General features: G+C 57.9%; 1 protein-coding gene across 1 annotated transcript in view; it reads left to right on the top strand.

Moving 5' to 3' along the window:
* DTNB (dystrobrevin beta) overlaps positions 1 to 20,555 on the top strand; it is a 121,293-nt gene that overhangs the window by 39,319 nt on the left and 61,419 nt on the right. The window contains exons 11-13 of the mRNA XM_039568619.1: positions 10,066 to 10,149; positions 15,358 to 15,445; positions 20,079 to 20,164. Of these exons, the coding sequence (XP_039424553.1) occupies positions 10,066 to 10,149; positions 15,358 to 15,445; positions 20,079 to 20,164 (258 nt within the window). The remainder of the gene's footprint in view (positions 1 to 10,065; positions 10,150 to 15,357; positions 15,446 to 20,078; positions 20,165 to 20,555) is intronic.

Genomic DNA, 20,555 nt, shown 5'->3' on the forward strand with positions numbered 1-20,555 from the left:
ATGATGGATGAAGATGTGAGAAGTTGTGGTTTTGCCTGTGTGGGGACACAGAATTCACCGTGAGGGCTGGAAGGGTTGGGCTCAACCCATCCCTGAGTGGCCTCAGTGCTGAAAACTCTGAAAGGGCAAAAGCACAGCAGAGGTTCCCAGAAATCTCTTGGATTTCTGTGATTTACAGTGGGAGCCAAAGGCCGAGTCCTGCCTGAATCCATTCCATTCTGAAGAGCATTTTGATTGTTTGTACCTCCACCAGATGTTCCTCCTTCATGCTGTGAGACTCCAGTTCCCACCAGGACAATCATCCAAGGGGATTTCCTTTCTTTCCCTGAAATACGGCGCAAATCTGGATCAGTTTGTCCGAGGGCGCTTTCGGAAGGTTGGGAAATGGACACCTCCAAGGGAGTTGCTTGGGAAAGGGAACTGCTCCTGCAGTGGGCCAAGTGCAGCAGGCACTGCTGGGAGATGCAGGGGGTTCCCTGGAGATGTGGGGCTGGAGAGGGCCTGGGCAGGTGGAGGTAGCACAGAACTGATCCCTGCACAGCTCGGAGAGCCCTGGGCATGGGCTGGAGTGGGCAGAGCTCAGCCCAGGCTGGGCCTGGGGAGAAAGGCTGAGACCAGCAGGGAGGGGGATTCTGCCCCTCAGCTCTGGAGCCAGGCTGGGAGAGCTGGGGGTGCTCACCTGGAGAAGAGAAGGATCCAGGGAGAGCTCAGAGCCCCTTGCAGGGCCTGAAGGGGCTCCAGGAGAGCTGGAGAGGGACTGGGGACAAGGCATGGAGGGACAGGACACAGGGAATGGCTTCCCAGTGCCAGAGGGCAGGGCTGGATGGGATTTTGGGAAGGAATTGTTCCCTGGGAGGGCGGGCAGGCCCTGGCACAGGGTGCCCAGAGCAGCTGGGGCTGCCCCTGGATCCCTGGCAGTGCCCAAGGCCAGGCTGGACATTGGGGCTGGGAGCAGCCTGGGACAGTGGGAGGTGTCCCTGCCCATGGCAGGGGTGGCACTGGGTGGGCTCTGAGGTCCCTTCCCACCCAGAGCAGTCTGGGATTCCCATTTCTGGGTGGTTTCACCCGTTCCTTGCCCCAGGAGCCCCAGGACAGGGCAGTCCCAGCTGCTCCTGGGACACGCTGAACGCAGCCATTCACCAGCAGGGCAGCATAGAAACCCCTTTGTGTGATTCGCTGCTGTTAAAAACATGGAAATAACTTCCCTTTGACAACTGCTTTTTTGGAGGAACAAGCCTGAGCTGAAAGAACAGGATTTTAATGCCTGAATTCACTTTTTCTTGTGACCTAAAAAGCAGACAACAAGCAAAGCAAAGGAGCCCTTCTCAGTGTTCCTGTTGAGAGTCTCGTAGGAGCCTCCATCATTTCCAGCCTCCCCACTCTCAGCTTCCAGGGGGAGAACATCCAGAGGGGCTCCGAGCTGCGGCGGCTGCGCTCCGCACGGGGCAGGAGCTCCGTGCCCACCCCAGAGTGCTGCAGGCAGAATGGGCTCAAGGAAGGGTTTCCCTGCAGGAGCCGAGTTGGGAGCAGCAGTGCAGCCCCAGCCACCCCAGTTGGGGGGAGACATCCCAGTCCTCGCATCGTCCACCCTGCACAGGGGAGGCTTCCACTCCCAAAGGCCGATGGATTCTCTGGCACATTCGCCGGGAGAGGCTCGGAGCAGGGGGCAGGTGGAGCAGGGGGGAGCTCTGAGTGTTGGCAGAGGGGACATTGCAGTGCAGCCCTGCTGGGGTTTGGTGGCTGTGATCCCAGAATCCGGGATCACTGGGGCTGGAAAAGCCCTCCCAGCCCATCGAGCCCAAGCTGTGCCCAGTCCCCACCTTGTCCCCAGCCCAGAGCCCTGAGTGCCACCTCCAGCCCTTCCTGGGACACCTCCAGGGATGGGCACTCCAAACCTCCCTGGGCAGCCCCTGCCAAGGCCTGAGCACCTTTTCCATGGGGAAATTCCTGCTGCTGTCCACCCTGAGCCTGCCCTGGCCCAGCCTGAGGCCGTTCCCTCTCCTCCTGTCCCTGTTCCCTGCGAGCAGAGCCCGACCCCCCCGGCTGCCCCCTCCTGCCAGGGACTTGTGCAGAGCCACAAGGTCCCCCCGGAGCCTCCTTTGCTCCAGCCTGAGCCCCTTTCCCAGCTCCCTCAGGGCCTTTTCCAGCTTTCCAGCCCCTCTATCCCAGCCTGGAGTGCTCCAGGGGGTTGTGGTGACCCAACTGCAGCAAACCCCAGCATTTCCCTGATCTTTACAAGGAGCCCTTCTGACCAAAGGAGATGATTCTGTCTCCTCTGCAGGACCAGGCCAAGCCCATTCAATGTCATTTGGTTCAGTTGATTTATTTTGAATCCCTTCAGGAATGGATCTTTTCCCTCCTGTCATGGTCACTGTGCTCTGCTCCTCTTTCAGTAACTCTGTTCCAGGCACAGCCTGGCCCCAGTCAGGTTAATGACGAGTCCTTCCCCCTGAGCACCCCCAGACTTTGTTTGTTCCCTCGGCAGCCGTGCTCAGTCCGTGCTCATGGAGCAGCTTTTGCCTCCAGGAGAGAATTAACCTGGTGTGTTTGTTCTGTTCAGAGGGTCCAGGGAGAGCTCAGAGCCCCTTGCAGGGCCTAAAGGGGCTCCAGGAGAGCTGGAGAGGGACTGGGGACAAGGGCTGGAGGGACAGGACACAGGGAATGGCTTCCCAGTGCCAGAGGGCAGGGCTGGATGGGATATTGGGCAGGAATTGTTCCCTGGCAGGGTGGGCAGGCCCTGGCACAGGGTGCCCAGAGCAGCTGGGGCTGCCCCTGGATCCCTGGCAGTGCCCAAGGCCAGGCTGGACATTGGGGCGTGGAGCAGCCTGGCACAGTGGGAGGTGTCCCTGCCCATGGCAGGGGTGGCACTGGCTGGGCTTTAGGGTCCCATCCAACCCAACCCAGCCTGTAAGTCCATGGATCATCCCACGGTTTTCCCTAGAAAGGTCTGTAGTCTCTGTTGCCCTTGGGGGCCCCATAAAGGTTTGGGGCTGACCCCATCCCAACCACCCTGCATCAACAGCAGAGCCGAGTCCCCCTCAGCTGCAGCAATGTCCCCGCTCAGTCCCAGGGACAAGTGTCCTGTTTGGGGTGACAGAGCACAGCTGATCCCCGTGGCCCCTCTGGGACAGCCCAGCAGGGCCTCTTTCCTCCCCTGTGCCTGGGGCAGCCTCCAGCAGTGTGGGTTCAGTTCCCTGGGGCTGGGAAGGGTCTCTAACCAGAGTTCCTGTTCAGCACCAAGCCCATAAAAGCTGTCACCGAGTGCTGCCTCTGGCAAAACAAAACCCTGCATTCCTTCTCCTGATTGCTGAGCAGCCTGGAAACCGGGCACGTTGTGTTGGCTGGGGCGAAACGTGTTCTTGCAGCCTAAAATCCCAATTATGTGCAGCTCAAGAGCTGGAGTCGAAGGGACGTGATGTCACCTGGCTGGACAATGTCCCAAAGCTGCCTTTTTGCGGACATTTCATTTCCATTAACCCTGACTGGGATTATTTTCAGTCTCGTGCTCCCGAGGTCCCTGATTCTCTGCTCCTCCCAGTCCTGCCTTTGTTTTGTTGGTCCCTGTGTAGCTCTGCCGTGTCCAGCACCACTGACCCCCCGCAGGTCTGTCCTTGCCCAGATGTGGGCACAGCTGGGCAGCTCCCGGCTTTTTCATCGGAACCCGCAGGACTTTGCTCCGCCCTCAGCTCTGAGCAGGGATTCCCACACCAGCGCCGCCGGTGCTGTCCCTTGGGGTCAGTTCTGTCCCCACAGTAGGTTTTATTTGCTGGGCAGCTCCGTTTATCTGCTGACAGCTCCCAGTGTGCCTTTCCCCTTTGTTCCCTTGCCCACATCCGTGTGTCCAGGCCCCAGTGCCACCCGAGAGGGGCTGGCACTCCTGGCACTGCCGTTTTCCTTGGACACAGGCAGAGCACGTTCCTCTTCTTCTATTCAGCTTCCTCGACCTCTGGGACCTCTGGAGATCCCAGCTCCTGTTTAGCCATAATTTTAGCCCCAAAAGGGTTTTGGGGGAGAGTTTTTGGGTGCAGGAGGCCCTGGCTGGGTTGTGCAGAGGTGTGGCCGTGTTTGTGCCGTGAGTCATCCTGCATCCCATAACGCCCGGGACAGACCTACCCAGCACCAAAATTGGCTTTAGTTTGGAAAAGGGATAAAAATCTCTTTGTCTGGAGATAGGGGAGGTCCCAGCTCTCCCAGGTGACAGAGGGACACAGCCAGGAGCGGGGAGGGTCCTCGGGGGCTCCCAAGACTTCAAACAAAAAAGAGTGGTTCGTTTATTGTTATTTAAATTGAGCTCTGGGTGCCTGCAGGTGTTCATCCCTAACCTGGGGCTGAGGGGGGAAAAAGGGCCCAAAAGCAGCTGCAGGGGGAACGCTCGGGGACGTTCACACACCGCTCTCCACAGGGCAGAAATTCAGGATCAGGGGGAAAACGTGTGGATAAATACAGAGGGAATCTTGGGGTTGGGATGTGGACGTGCTCAGACTGTCCCTGCAGCAGCCTCGGGGCACGGCTGGGGGACAGGAGAGACAGAGCCACGGCAAGGTCACTGCTGGGGGACACGGTCACTGCTGGGGGACACGGTCACTGCTGGGGGACACGGTCACTCTGCTGCATGCCCAGGGTGCTCTGGGGACACCTCCTACCCCATCCCACTCTGCCCTCACACAGCTCAGCCCAGCTCCTTGCCCTTCTCCTGGGGTTTTCCCTTTCCCTGCTGCTGCTGCAGTTGATCCCAAATGCTGCCACTGAAGGGATCCCTGAGGCTGGAAGAGCCCTCCAGGATCATCGAGTCCCAGCTGTGCCCAATGCCCACCTTGTCCCCAGCCCAGAGCCCCGAGTGCCACGTCCAGGCCTTCCCTGGACCCCTCCCGGGATGGAGGCCGTGGAAGGGGCTGCCCAGGGAGGTGTGGAGTCCCTACCCGGGCTGCCTGACAGGGGCTGATGGGTGAAAGGTGGCGCTCGGTGCTCTCAGGGGGCTTCTCCAGCCCAGTCCTGTGGGATCTCGAGGAATGTGGTGATCCCTGTGCCTGAACCCTCAGCTGATGCTGTGGGAGCCGAGCAGGCACAGCCTTGCCTCCCATATTACTCCTGAATCACTCGGTGAATCCTGTCCTCGTGTCATGCAGAGTGGGGTGATGTCCTAGGTGACCTCAGCTTCTCTTTGCATCCCTCAGGGGGGAAAGCAGCACGGCAGAAGCAGGGACCCCTCTGGGCTCCATCCGGGCAGCTCTTCCCAAAGCTTTTCCCTCCCCAGGAGCCAGAGCAGCACGGTGCAGCCCGTAAGGATTCCCCAAGGTGTGAGCCAGCAGAAGAGAAATTTACAGGGATTTCTTGGTGTAAATTACAGGATTTAAAATAAATTGTCTCATGCTTGGCTTTCCTGGTAGATTTTCAGAACAGGAATTAATTTAGGACACCAAAAGTGCCATCTAAATACCTCTAATTTATTGAGCTGCTTGTACAGGAGCAGAGCCAAGTCTCAGTGGGTGAACTTTGGGGCAGGAGCCAGTGAAGCTCCCAATCCCCGTTCCCAGACGTGTGGGTGCCTGTTCCAGCCCCAGGCTGAGCACCCAGACCCAAAGCTGAGCCAGGGAGCAGCACCAGGAGAGTCCCAGAGCTCAGGGAAGACTCTCCCACCTCGATTCTCTCTTCCCACCTCACATCTCTTCCCTCTCCCCTCAGGGGCCCATGGTTGCCATTATTTCCTGCTCTCTCTTGAATTGCTCTGGTGTAACCTGGATTTGTGTTTGGTGGCTGTTGGGATATGGAAAGTGTGGGAATTACCCCTCAAAAACCAGGGTTTAATGAGGAATTCACTTACAGCAGTGGCTCGCCTGGGGGAGGAGCTGGGGACCTGTCCTTGGGACCATCTCAGCCTCTGCAGCCAGGCTGGGAGAGCTGGGGGTGCTCACCTGGAGAGGAGAAGGATCCAGGGAGAGCTCAGAGCCCCTTGCAGGGCCTGAAGGGGCTCCAGGAGAGCTGGAGAGGGACTGGGGACAAGGCACGGAGGGACAGGACACAGGGAATGGCTTCCCAGTGCCAGAGGGCAGGGCTGGATGGGATATTGGGCAGGAATTGTTCCCTGGCAGGGTGGGCAGGCCCTGGCACAGGGTGCCCAGAGCAGCTGGGGCTGCCCCTGGATCCCTGGCAGTGCCCAAGGCCAGGCTGGACATTGGGGCTGGGAGCAGCCTGGGACAGTGGGAGGTGTCCCTGCCCATGGCAGGGGTGGCACTGGATGGGCTCTGAGGTCCCTTCCACCCAAACCATTCTGGAATTCCATGACTCTACTTTAGTTATTAAGACAAAGGAAGGTTTTGGGGTGGCCCTGTGGGGTCGGGGGGTGATGCTGCTGTTCCCTGGGCTCTGTGGGGGCGTGAAGGACCTGCCCAAGGCCCGAGGGGTGGGAGCCTCCAGCTTCCCGAGCACGGAATAAACAATCATTCCGTGAGGGCAGGGAGTAAAACCTGCGGGGAACAGAGGGAGCAGACCGTGCCAGGGGACGGCTCTGCCTCGGTGGGCGGCCTCGGGAAGGAGGGAGGGAAGCAGCGATTCCCCAGGGAGCGGCTCGGCGCTGCCACGGGCCCAGATGGTGTTTTCATTGCGCTGCGAGGCCCGGGCGAGTCTGCTGCTGTGTGGGCACAGCACCAGTGGGAAAATCGCAGGCAGGGAAGGAAAACATCAATATTTTCCTAGCAGAGGGAGCACGTGTCAGGTGGGATCCCACGGGATCGGTTCCCAGCTCAGCGCTGCTCAGTTCGTGTCTGACACGGGGAACAGTGACACTCGGGGGGACTGGGATTCTCCGGAGGGCAGCCTCCAAATCAGACCCTTCCCAGGGCCTGAAGGGATCCCTGGATGAGGTGAGGAGAGGGAAGGGGAGGAGTCACCCTTGGGATGTGATGGGGAGAGGCAGGAAGGTGGCAATGCCCAGCCCAGCCCAGGTCATCCCCAGCCCAGCCCCGGTGATCCCAGCCCAGGTGATCCCAGTGATCCCAGCCCAGGTGATCCCTGGTGATCCCCAGCCAAGTTGATCCCAGCCCCGGTGATCCCAGCCGATCCCAGGTGATCCCAGCCCCGGTGATCTCAGCCGATCCCGGGTGATCCCAGCCCAGCTCCGGTGATCCCAGGTGATCCCAGCCCAGCCCCGGTGATCCCAGGTGATCCCAGCCCCGGTGATCCAGCCCAGCCCGCTCCCGGCTCAGCGCTCCCGGTGCCCGGTACAGGTAATTCCGTACCTGCGGGCCGGACCCGCAGCCGCTCCGGTGCCAACGAGGTGTCACCGAGGTGCCACCGCGGTCCCGCCGCTCCTCGGGAAGGTGCCAGGGAATGCTGCAGGGCGCGGTGCCGGGGCAGCTCCGGGACACACGGAACTGTTCCCCACCCTGGCCGAGGCCAACGTGGAACCCTCGCTGAAGCCGCAGGTCCGGGATTGCTTTTCCTGCCCTTCCGGCAGGGCTGTTCCCCATCGCCGGCTGCCCGCCGAGGTGCTAATGAGCACTAATTGCTCTGCGCACGCTGCGGGGCACGCCGGGGACGGAGTGCCGGGGGGATTAAGCCCGGCCTCGGCCCCCTCGGGCTTTCCCAGGGAGCTGGGTGCACTCAGAGCCGGCTCCTTGGAAACGGGAGCTGAAGGTGCTGCCAGCAGAACCCGCCCAGCTTTGTGTGAGCCGTGGCTGGCACTGCCACGCAGCTCTGCCCGAGGGGACATCCTGTCTGTGCCGTCTGTCCCCAAACGGAGCGGCTCCTCCAGCTGGGAAGGTGCCAGCACAGGGACACAGCTCAGGGCTTTCACTGAACTGCCGATCACAGGAACATGGAAACGTGGACCTGAGACCCCCTTCCAGGGCCCAAAGGGGCTCCAGGAGAGCTGCAGAGGGACTGGGGACAAGGGCTGGAGGGACAGGACACAGGGAATGGCTTCCACTGCCAGGGATGGATGGGATATTGGGGAGGAATTCCTGGCACAGGGTGCCCAGAGCAGCTGGGGCTGCCCCTGGATCCCTGGCAGTGCCCAAGGCCAGGCTGGACATTGGGGCTGGGAGCAGCCTGGGACAGTGGGAGGTGTCCCTGCCATGGCAGGGGGATGGGGGTGGTTTTGAAGGTCCCTCATGACCCAGACTGTTCTATAATTCGCTGATATTTTTGGAGGCAGCTGAGGGATGCTCTGGAGGGGGCTGGGTACCCCCAGGCATCGAGAAACAGGAAGGGGAGAGCAGATCCGGGCTGGGAACAGTGTCCAGCCTCACGTTAATTCCGTGTAGCTCTGATTTCCCTTCCCAAGCCCAGGAACGCTGCTCGTTGCCGCAGCTGTTGCCCTTCATTTCTGACGGGCTTTTAATGAGCCCTTGGAGTGGGTTAGAATGGGAAAGGTCTGGGAATCTGTTGTGGCCACAGCTCCAAACACACCAAAAATGGAGCTTTTCAGCATTTGCCTAAAGATTCCTCGGGGTGGAGGCGAGTGTTCAGTCTCCCCAGCACAAACCCCTCGTTCCACAGGCTGCTCCTTCCCCGGGGGGCTCCACCTGGGTAATTCCTTTTTACCTCTTTGTCACAAGGTCTGGCTCTGCCCCCGGCTGTCCCTGCACGCAGCTGAGGAGAAAAGTGTTAGTGTGTGAGAAAACGGGGCTTCTCTTCCCGGGGAGAGCCACAAACGCCCTGTTCGTAGAAGCTCCTGGAGGGAAAACTTCCTGGGCGTGTGGGGGGGAGGAACTGACTGCAGGCGAGGGAGGGAAGGAGCGGCTGGAATACCCGGCAGGAATGACCATGGGACTGTGCTACAAGGACGGTGGCACCTGCCCAGGAGCCGCTGCCCGGGTGATGCTTTGATCCCACGCTGCTCAGGAGCTGCATCTCCCCGGGGAGAGGCCCCCTCTGCCCGTGCCCCATTCCCTGGGGGACAGACCCTGCTGGAACCACCCCCCGGGTCCGGGAGTCCAGCGGGGCAGAGCGGCCGTGTCTCCCTTTGCTGGAGGAGGGAAGGATGTGCCTTTGTGTGCAGTGTCTGGGCTAAAAAAAGAACCATTTTGCTGCATTTTTCCTGGGGTTTTGCTCCATTCCCTGAGATCCTGCTGCAGAGAGCAGCACCTGCCAAGAGGATAACACAGAAAAACAGTTATTTATTACTTATTTAGCTCTGGTTCTATATTAGTTCTGACAAATATTTCTTGCAATCGATCTCTGTTCATAGAAATTCTCCAAACTGCAGCAGCTTTATTTTCATGAGTCCTCAAACCAAACAAAAACATCCATCAAATGCTGGGTCCGTGGCAGAGGCAGCACTGGTGACCAACCCCTCGTTTGTCAGATGTCATCACTTCCCTCCTGCTTTGGTTGTGGTTTGGGCTTTGGGGCTGTTTGTTTGGGTTGTTCATAGAAAGAATGGTCAGGCCTTGGCAGGGGCTGCCCAGGGAGGTTTGGAGTGCCCATCCCTGGAGGTGACCCAGGAATTCCTGGAGGTGGCACTCAGTGCTCTGGGCTGGGGACAAGGTGGGGATGGGGCACAGCTGGGATTCGATGGGCTGGGAGGGCTTTTCCAGCCTAAATGGTTCTGGATTCTGGGATTCTGAGAACAGGGAGTGCTGCTGGGGTTGGATTCTCCTGTGCCCAGGCATGCTGGCTGCAACCATGCTCAGGAGTCTCTTCCTTAAAGACCATGGATCCTACTGGGAATTCCAAGAGGCTCCACAGCTGCCCTCGTTGAACATTTACAGAATTCCAGAATCCCTGAGGTTGGAAAAATCCTCCAAGGTCATCCAGCCCAAACTGTGCCCCATCCCCAGCCCAGGGCACTGAGTGCCCCGTCCAGGCCTTCCTGGGACACCTCCAGGTTTGGGGACTCCAGACCTCCCTGGGCAGCTGTGCCAGTGCTGGATGTCCCCCAGCGTCCCTCTCACTGTGTTTGCCCCCGCACAGCAGAAGTCTCCTCGCCCTGTAACTCATGGAAACCCATTTACATTTTTCCCCCGTCCCTCCTGCTGCTTTTGCTTCGTCCCCGTTGGCTCCGTGTCCGTCGCTCATCCCTGCCCGTATTTATGTTGTTTTTGTTTGCTCTCCCTCCCGCCCCAGGTGCCAGCGCAGCAGCCCCGACCCCGCCCGCGACGAGCACGCCCTGATTGCCACCTTTGTGAGGCACCTGCGGAGCGGGGCACGGTCAGTGCCGACAGCCGGGCTCCGGGGACACCCCGGGCTGTGGGGACAGACCCCCCCCGCGCCGGGGACACCGAGTGCCCCTCGCACCGTGGGCAGAGGGAGGGAAGGGCGTCGGTGTGCCCCGAAATCTCCGTGCCACCCCGGGCACTCGCCCTGTCAGAGAACCCCTCACACAAACCCTGTTTATCATTCCAAGTGGGTTAATCCATTAACTTTTCTCTCCCTGGCCATCCCGGAATCTCATCTTTCACCAGTAGGAAACTTTCTGGTTTCTTTCCCAGGCAGCTCATGCCCAGCTCTGTCCTGTAACTCATCCCTGTTCTTCTTTCTCCTCCCTGCCTTTCCCTCCCCACCCCAAACGCAGCCCCAGCCCCATCCTGGCCCTGTCTCTGTTCCTGGATCCAGCTCTTCCAGCCCCTCCACCATGACCTGCCCCACGCAGCCGTTTCTGGCTCTGCCCTTCCCAAAAAACAGCAGTAATGCTTTGAAGAATCAATTCCTTTTATCTCGGGGTTGCTCTTTGTGCACATTTATATTTCATGGCTCTGTCTGTGCAGGGGAATTTCCGCCTGGAGCCCCCAGAGCAGCGCTCCCGTTCCATCCCAGGACACAGCCAGGGGCTCCAGTTCCACTCCAGGGCCCAATTAAGTGGTGCCTGTGCAGAGCCAGGGCTGTGCTGGGAGGGAGAGGCAGGGTCAGGACCTGAGGGCTCTGTGGGGCTCACTCTGTCCGTGCCTTCACCCTCTGGCAGTATTTTTGGAGCCCTGTTTCATCACTCTGTCACGCAGAAATTCGTACCCGCTGCTGCGTGGATGAAGGGCATCTCCTGGGAGAGGCCAGCGGTGAATCACTGCTCTCACCTGCAGCAGCTGAGAGCCCAGAACGTTTTCCACAAGACTCTAAAGCCCAGGGAATTTCAGACTCTCACCTTCACTCCATTACTGCAATCCCTGCATTTGGAGATGCAGAGGAGTCTCTCTTCAAGCTGTGTACCGAGCACCTCGAAGAGAATACGACACGTTGAGCTGCTGTGTGTGTCCCAGAATCCCAGAATCCCTGCGTTGGGAAAGGCCCCCAAGGTCACGGAGTCCAGCCTGTGACTGATCCCCACCTTGTCACCAGCCCAGAGCTCCAAGTGCCACGGGCAGGCATTCCTGGGACACCCCACAGCTCACAGCAGCCACGGAACATCCACTGCAGCCAAGGTTCCTGAGTTTTTCAGGCCTTTAAATTTAAGGAAGTCACGTGGTGCTGTAGCCAGAGCAACAGTGGTTCCTGGGAGTTCCAAAGGGAAGGGGATCTCTTAAATCCTCATTTCTTCAGGTACAGGAGTGTCTTCCAAGGCAGCACGAGAGGCTGGGGACATCTGTGCTCCTCTGCCACTTCTCTGGGTCTTCACCCCTGACCCCCCAGAATCTCACACTGCAGGGTCTGTTTGGCAGCTGGGGGCATCGCCAGTGGCTGCTGGTGGCCTCTGTCCCTGGAACAGTCTGTCCTATCCTGTCTTGTCCTATCCCATCCTATCTGATATCCTATCCAATATCCTATCCTATCCCATCCCGTCCCATCCTGTCCTGTCCTATCCTATCCTATCCTATCCCATCCACTTAGAGAATCCCAGAATGGTTTGGGTGGGAAGGGACCTCAGAGCCCATCCAGTGCCACCCCTGCCATGGGCAGGGACACCTCCCACTGTGCCAGGCTGCTCCAAGCCCCAATGTCCAGCCAGGCCTTGGGCACTGCCAGGGATCCAGGGGCAGCCCCAGCTGCTCTGGGCACCCTGTGCCAGGGCCTGCCCACCCTCCCAGGGAACAATTCCTGCCCAATCTCCCACCCATCCCTGCCTAATGGGAAGCCATTACAGGATGCATCAGCCTCTCTCTCGCCTGTCCTGCTGACACTTGGATTGTCCCAGCTGGGATTTCTGTCGGGGTTTGGCAGCAGGGCAGGGGAGTCTGGGCTGTGTCTCCACCCTGCCCGCTTGTGCAGGGTGTGATTCCATGGGAGCCTCCAGCCAGGATCAGATGGGGCTGAGTTTCCTCTGTCACGCTGCCCTGCCCGAGCCGTGTGTCACTCTCTCGTGTCCTGTCACTGCTGAGCTGGCTCAGGGACCTGTCCTGGCACAGACACCTCGTTACTGCTGTGTCAGGCCCATCCCAAGCCAATTTAATTTCCTTCTCTGGCTCCTCACACTGTCCTGGCGCTGCTGCCAGGAGGGCAGAGCCTGTGCTCAGCCCTTTCCCACGAACCCCTAAAATCCCTGTCCCTCCCTGACTCCTCACTGTGGCTCCAGTGGATTTGGGTCTGTCCCCTCTGTGGCCGACTCAGGTGGCCCCAGAGCAGGTGTTGAACCCTCCCCTGGTCAGACCTTTGCATCAAGGCTGACCTGGAGCACCCTGGGATGGTGGAAGGCGTCCCTGCCCACGGCGGGGGGGGACTGGATGGGCTTTAAAGTCCCTTCCAGGCCAAACCATTCCACAATTCCCTGATTCTGTTCTCTGTGCCACCCCCGTGCCAGCCATGACCTGCAGCTCCAGGGGATGAGTGGGAGAGCTCAGGGACTGACTGTGCAAGGAGCACAACGTTGTCCAAAGGGGCCAGATCACCTGGAAGGGCGTTTTTAAGAAGGAATTCTGTGTAAGCCTTCTCCAAACTTCTGCTGCTGTAGAACCCTCTGGACTCTCTCCCGGGTATCCTGCTCCCATCCGAGCTCTGGGTTTATTCTTCCCCTTTACTCCCTTTCCTGCTCTTGACAGCTGGGGGTGCTCACCTGGAGAAGAGAAGGATCCAGGGAGAGCTCAGAGCCCCTTGCAGGGCCTAAAGGGGCTCCAGGAGAGCTGGAGAGGGACTGGGGACAAGGCATGGAGGGACAGGACACAGGGAATGGCTTCCCAGTGCCAGAGGGCAGGGCTGGATGGGATCTTGGGGAGGAATTGTTCCCTGGGAGGGTGGGCAGGCCCTGGCCCAGGGTGCCCAGAGCAGCTGGGGCTGCCCCTGGATCCCTGGCAGTGCCCAAGGCCATGCTAGGACAGGACCTTGGAGAACCCTGGCCAGGAGATTGGCTTGAACTCCTCTTCCTTGTCACCTGTAAAATATTTCTAAAACCAAACACCAAAAGGATTATCCTTTCTTTTCTTAATTACAGGTTGTTTTCAAGAAAACCAGAAATTGTCAATAACTATTTTGTAGCTCACTGTAATGAGAAGAGACGGCAGTTTCAGGAGAGTTTCAGGGAGAGGAATTGGGAGACACCAGATAACAGAAAGGGTGGAAGGGACGGAGAGATCTCTTAGAAAAGCAGGGGAAGATTTGTGCAGCCACAGTTGCAGAGCAAGTCTGCAGGGAAGCAACATCGGGTTCAGGATGTGGGATGGGGAATGTTGTTGTTCTTCAACAAAGAACTGTGGGACAATAAATCAGGGTGAAGGTGTCTGTGCAGCTCCCCGAGCCTGGTCTGTCTCAGGTCTGTTTTCCCCCTGGTTTCACTCACCTTTCCCCAGCTCCTTCTTTCTCTGTGCACTTGGATGTCTCCAGGATTTAATCCAGCCAAGCAGAGGCCTCACAGTGCAATTTATGGTCATCCCAGCCCCCTCTGTGCTGACTGTGGGTCTGTTCCACTCCAGACATCACCTGGCCAACTCCACGGGCTGGAAGAGTTTGAGTTGTTAAATTTGGTGTTACTGAAAAGAGATTAAATCTGCATTTTTAAATAACCATCACATTCAATATAGATTGGTTGCGTGAATAAAGAAAATACAAACCCTTGAAGTTAAGCTTCAGGAAATGCAGATTGTCTCCTGAGGTGGGAATGTGGGCTGGGAATTGCTTTTGTGGTGCACCAGGAATGTCTGGTTTGGTTTGCTGCTCTCTGTGGTGATGCTGAATTTCCCTGGAGCACCCCTGGGCTGCCCATGGATCCCACCTGGAGCCTGGGGAGTGGCGCTGGGAAGGCTCTGTGGCCTCGGGAAGCACATTCCTCATTCCCACATTGTTGTTTTCATTAAATCCCAGTTTGGTTTCTATACCTGATCCAGAGGTTCCCTTCACAAGGGAGATGGGATGAGGGATCTCTGCCCACCAGGGGCACAGCCAGCAACTCCCAAACCCAGCAGCTGGCTGTTGGCTTTAAAAGTGGTTCCTCCAGTTGTCATTTCCTTCCTCGTTCCTTGTGGCAAGGCTGTGGCACCAAATCCAGCTGGGAACACATCTCAGCACTGATGGTTTCAATCAGCACAACCCAAAAATCCTCCTTTGGCCCCCAGTGTGTTTAAAGGTACAAAGGGAATCCAGCCCTGCCTGTGCTGCCTGGCTGGATTAATGGTGTCAGTGATTAACAGGGGGATGTCAGCCCTGAGCGGGACCCCGGTGCTGCCTGTCCCTTCCCACCCTGGGATCTGTCCCCTCTGCTGTCACTGCTTTTCCTCTCTCAAACCTCCCTGTCCCTCTCTGTCACCTCAGGGTTCTGTCACCCTTGCTGATGATGATTGGAGATGGTTTTTAACACCTATTTCAGCAACGTCTCCAAGGCAGCTGCAGCCCATGTGGGAATCCTGGGCTGCTGTGGGACCAGCTCCTCACACCCACCCCTGCCGAGGGCAGGGACACCTTCCACTGTCCCAGGGGGCTCCCACCCTGTCCAGCCTGGCCACCTGAGGCAGCTGGAGCTGTGTCACCCTCTGGAGCTGGGGCATGAAGGACCAATCTCAAATGAGCAGCCTGTCCTGGGTGAGGGGAGGTGGGTGTGAGTCAGGTGTAAGTCAGGCTGACTTACAATGTGCCACTGGCATTAAACCCACGTTGTTGAGTGACAGAGGGTTCTTCCCAGGCCAGCAGGGTCCCCCCCACTCTTCCCCATGGAAATCATCCTGGCTTGGACCATCCTGCGTTCCCAAAGCTTTCCTCCTCCATCCTTCCGGTGGCCCCTGTTGACCTGGAGTAACCAACAGAGTTTGCACTCAAGTGCTTCAGAAACAAATTAAATCTGGGCCTAAACCAAATTATTTTCCTACATCCCAACTGGAATCTGTGAATCCTGGAGAAAAATCTGCTTGGAGGAAAGTCTGGGGCGAGGTCCCCACTGTGGGGGGAACGGAAAAGGGAATTATTAAAGGGGATGATTTCCAGTGGGGCTCCTCTCTCTGCCCTCGCTGTCTCTGTGCCCTGACACAGCCCTGTGGGCCTGGCCTGACTCTGCTTTGCTCCTTGCAGTGTCCTGGACAGCCCGGGCCGGCTGGACGAGGAGCACCGGCTCATCGCCCGCTACGCCGCGCGCTTGGCCGCCGAGGCCGGCAGTGCCGTAAGTGACCCCGTCCCCTCCCGCGGGCACCGCCACGGCTCGGGGGGCACAGCCGGGGCTCGGCTCCCACCCCTGCACGGAGCCACCTCTGCTCTGCTCGGCACCGCGGCTCCCCGGGCTCAGCGGGAACACCGGGACGGGGAGGGCGGCGCGGGCGGCTGGAAATGAGGTCAGGGGAGCTGGGGCCATGAGCAGATTAGTCCTGCTTAGGCTGGAGAGAGAGAAATGTGCAGATACCTGAGGAAAACAAATCATGGGCGAGTGCTGGGGGTGGATTTATTCCAGAGGGAAGGAGCCTGAGGCGGGGAAGGGAAGGAAGGGAAGGAAGGTGGGTTTGTGTTTGCAGCTTCTTACAGAAGAAAACAAAGGGAACACGTTTCCAGTTGGTAAAAATCAGTGCTGCTCTAACAGAAAATGGCTACAGGAGCACAGCAGGAATTTACTGGAGTTCCATGGAGTATTTGTGGCTAGCTGGATGGGGGGATCCCTGTCCTTGCTGGTTTACCCATAGGGAAGGGGAGGAGAGTTTGCAGGGACCATCTCCCACGTTCCTGAATTTCCCTCAGGGCATGTTCAGCCAAGAACCTGCCTTTGGCAGAGGGACGTGGGCAGATATTTGTGTAAAACTTCAATAAAACAGAATCATGCTGCTGAAACTTTTCAAACTGTCAGCTCCCACTGCCTCTGCCCAGTGGAGCAGTTGCATGTCCAAAGTCATTCCGTTCACCAGGAATGCTGAAATGTTAAGGGGACACAGTGCCAAGTTTCAGGTTGAGATGGAAAAGGAGGAAATTTCCATGTAATCCTGTGAAATCCAAGCTGTTGAGACAGTAAGTGCTGAGTCACTGTCACGCTGGAAGAACTCTTAGTCATGGCTTGACTTCTTTGCACAAAGTGATACGAAAACTTCAGGAGTCACAGACTGGTTCTGAAAGGACCTGGCTGCTAAAGAGCCGTGAATCACCTCACCCTCTTGTGTGGCCATAGCAGTTCCAGGAGGGTCAGAAGTGGAGCAATTCTTTGGGTTTGGAGTTTGCTGAGGCTCCTCAAGGACCTGTAGGAAATTCCTGCTCTCTTTTCCTAAGTCCCATATCCCAGGGCAGATGCTGGAGCAGTGTCAGGGACTGACGTGGGGCAGAGAGAGAGGGAAAGGGGAACAGTGGGGGGTTCCCATTCCAACCAGAGCTCGGCCACTGGGAATCTGGAGTTATTTACTGGCTCCACTGTTTATTCCCAGTCCAGAACGCCCATCAGCTGAAACGGGTGGATTTCTCCTATTTTGGAGGAATCTGTGTTCAAAGCACTTGGAATCCTGGCAGCTCCTCATTATTCCCGGCCAGTGGCACATCTCCCTTCCTCTTCCAAGCTGGGATGGCAGCTTGGTGGGGGAACATCCTGCTGAGCTGTGGGACGGGGTGACATCCATGGGGACAGTGTGCCGTGTCCATGGGGACAGTGTGCTGTGTCCATGGGGACAGTGTGCCACATCCATGGGGACAGTGTGCCACATCCATGGGGACAGTGTGCCGTGTCCATGGGGACAGTGTGCCGTGTCCATGGGGACAGTGTGCCGTGTCCATGGGGACAGTGTGCCACATCCATGGGGACAGTGTGCCGTGTCCATGGGGACAGTGTGCCGTGTCCATGGGGACAGTGTGCCACATCCATGGGGACAGTGTGCCATGTCCATGGGGACAGTGTGCCGTGTCCATGGGGACAGTGTGCTCTGTCCATGGGGACAGTGTGCCGTGTCCATGGGGACAGTGTGCCACATCCATGGGGACAGTGTGCCACATCCATGGGGACAGTGTGCCAGGTCCATGGGGACAGTGTGCCGTGTCCATGGGGACAGTGTGCCACGTCCATGGGGACAGTGTGCCACATCCATGGGGACAGTGTGCCATGTCCATGGGGATGTTCAGAAAGACTTTTCTCACCCTGGTAATGGTCAGATGTTGTTGTCCAAGTGTTTGGCCAGGGAAGAACCGGGATCTTCCTCCTTGGAGATGTTTGGAGCTCGACAAGACAAGTTCATGAGCAGTCTCTGTGAATTGGCCCTGCTTTGCATGGACTGGAAACCTCCCAGGGTCCCGTCCCACCTGGGTTTTTCTGTGAATCTTTAATTCATTTGACATTAATGAAAGTGAAGAATGGAAAAAACCCAGCATCCTGAAGGAATTACGGAATATTTGTCCACGGAGATTCCAAAAGCCAGCTGGAGCAGTGTGTGCTGGGAGCCCTTGAGGGGTTTGCTGTGAGCAGAACGGTTTCCTGACGTCGCTCCAGGCCCGGCTCTGGGCTGGGCTGGGCTCTCCTGGTTAACGTGCTCTGAGGGCTGGCAATGCAGAGGATCCCTGAAACACCGGCCAGCTCCAGCAGCCCCGGGCAAAGCTTCTTCCTCCTCTCTGGAAGTCACTGGCAGAGGTCACTGGGAGCTGTCCATGGGACAGTGCGGCCACAGACCGGACTCAGCCCCTCCGTGTCTGCGTCTTCCCAAATGGGATAAAACCTTGGAGCCGTTCCTGGGGGGCTGGTGCTGGACAAATGTCCCTCCCCGAGTGAGTGACACCCCCGGGACACCCCTGGGGGAAATGCCTCGGCTCCAAGTCTGGCTGGGACAAAAGCATTGAGGCAGCTCCGGGAGTTAATCCCGGACATCCGCGGCTTCCTAAGGAGGAAACGGCGCAAGGAGCAGCCCATGGCACGTGGCTGTGGCCCCCAAAGGGCTCTGCTGAGCTGCCCTTGTCCCCCTGCAGCCGATGGGCGGCCAAAACTCCCTCTTATTGAGTGAGAGCTGCTGCGGCAGTGCTGGCCCTGCCCACCCTGCCCTGCCTCTGCTGGAGCGTGGATAAAGTGGGGAAATCAATGGAGAACAATCCAAACTGTGATTAAATCGCAGCTTTCAGCATCACAGCTTCATCTGCTTGTCTCCCTCTGCTGCTCTGCTCAGGCCAGCCTGAGGTGAGGAACACTCAATTATGGATGAGGGGCTAATTAGGGTGAGTTGTGTGGATGAGTTACAACAATTAGGTCTTGCCCACGTTGGTTGCTCTTTGTTGCAGTGTGTGGTTGCTCTTCCCTCAGCACCGGGCACTGCTAACAGCCCATTGCCATCTCCTTAATGCTGCCCACAGGCCGAAGAATGGCTGGAATATTCCCTCCATGGAACCCCCCCTTCAGCTTTTGGGCACTATTTAATACATAATTTTTAAATAAAGACTGAGTAATCCGGGTCTCCCGTTAGATAAATCTGCAGCTTGGTTCTTGGATCCCTGCTCCTCCTCCTTGGTAAACCAGGTTACTGAGCCATTTTTGTCATTTGTTTCCTCTGCCTGTCGCTCACCAGGAGCCCTGTGACACCACAGTGACAGGCAGGTGCAGCACTGGCTCCCACTGTCCGTGACTCCATGGGGTCCTGGCACCGAGGAGCCCGGGATCTGCTGCCCAGGAGATGCAGGCTTGGAGAGTCTCTCCCAAGGCAGGGGGATGAGGAGCAGAGCGGCTGCAAACCGACCCTGGGGGCTGGATTAAACTCCATCCCTAAATCCCCTGCTGCCACCCAGACAGGGACACTGGAGGTGAGCTCTGAGTGCTCCCTGGGCAATCCCAGTCTGGCAGGGAGCTGCCCTGGTGATCCTTGTGGATCCCTTCCACCTGAGGTATCTTTGATTCCTGACTGCAGGCACGGCTCACTCAGGATTAATGGCCTTGCCTGGGAAAACCAGTGCAGGGCTGGCAGCTTTCACTGCTCCTGGGGGCTGTTCAGGGAACTTTTTCATTTTAAGATTTGATGACCATTCTGATTTTCCTGCTGGGAGAGAACTGGGCCTCCTTGCCCTTTGGTTGCTCTTTCAGGGCTGTTGAGGCTTCAGCAGAAGCTGAGTTGGTTGGGGTTTTTCAGGAATTTTGGCTGACACTGTTGACTCCCACCAGTCTTTGGAGTAAAAACCCCAAATATCCAGGGATATTTGGCATCCCCTCTGCAAATGTTCAGGCTGAGCCTTTGAAATTGAAGAACCTGGAAGGTTTAGGTGTTGGTGGAGAATCCAGAATATTTTTTCATTACTTGTTTAGCCTTGGGAAGACTTTGGGGGGATGTTTTTGTGCACTCAAAGGTGGTGGCTGCAGTTTCCACTGGCACAGGGTGCCCAGAGCAGCTGGGGCTGCCCCTGGATCCCTGGCAGTGCCCAAGGCCAGGCTGGACATTGGGGCTTGGAGCAGCCTGGGACAGTGGGAGGTGTCCCTGCCCAGGGCAGGGATGGGAGGAGATGAAGAGTGAGGTGTCCCTCAGTGTTTCCCAGAAGATTCTGTGAGCAAAGGAATGAGCGGATCTGTTCCCAGGAGGAGCCATCGGTGCTGGAGGCTCTGGGCGTGGGGGTCTCGTTTCCTGAAGGGCCTGCAAAACACAGCAAATGGAATTCCTGCTGTGGATGGGGAGGATGGGGCAGCCCAGCCCTTCAGCACCCCCCACCCTGGTTGGGGCCCGGTGACAGCAGCGCAGCCCTCGGTGTGTCCTGGGGCTGTGGTCCTGGGCTGGCAGGCTGGCAGCTGTGGGGCTGGGGCCAAAGGCTGCAGGTGTCCGACACGCAGGGAGGGCTCTGTGTGATTTGTGTGGTCCCTCTGCTCTCCCCAGCCCCGGCCGCCGGCAGACCTGGCCTTCAGCTTCGACGCCAACAAGCAGCAGAGGCAGCTGATCGCGGAGCTGGAGAACAAGAACAGGTACGGCCTCGGGTCGGGGGTCCTGGGCTTTGCTCTTGTCTCACATTAACCAGATTGTTTTCCCAGAGCTTTTGTTGAGGTGTAGCTGCCTCATTAACTGATTAGTTAGTCATTAACATTAGTTAATTACCCGTGGGGAGGGGCTGCCCTGCCCCTGTTTCCCAGGGAATGGGTTGATCTTCACTAATCTTCTTAAAATCATCTTCACCAACACCGAGCACTGGAGCCCACAGCCCTCAGCACATCCAGCAAACCTCGGAGCTGGGATCTGATCCCCCAGCAGGGAGGGGGAACTCTGCCCCTGTGCTCAGGTGGGACCCCACCTGCAGAGCTGCCCCAGCCCTGGGGCCAGCAGCACAAGGACGTGGAGCTGCTGCAGAGAGCCCAGAGG

The sequence above is a fragment of the Corvus cornix genome, chromosome 3 (genome assembly GCF_000738735.6).
Source record: "Corvus cornix cornix isolate S_Up_H32 chromosome 3, ASM73873v5, whole genome shotgun sequence".
Taxonomy (NCBI): Eukaryota; Metazoa; Chordata; class Aves; order Passeriformes; family Corvidae; genus Corvus; species Corvus cornix.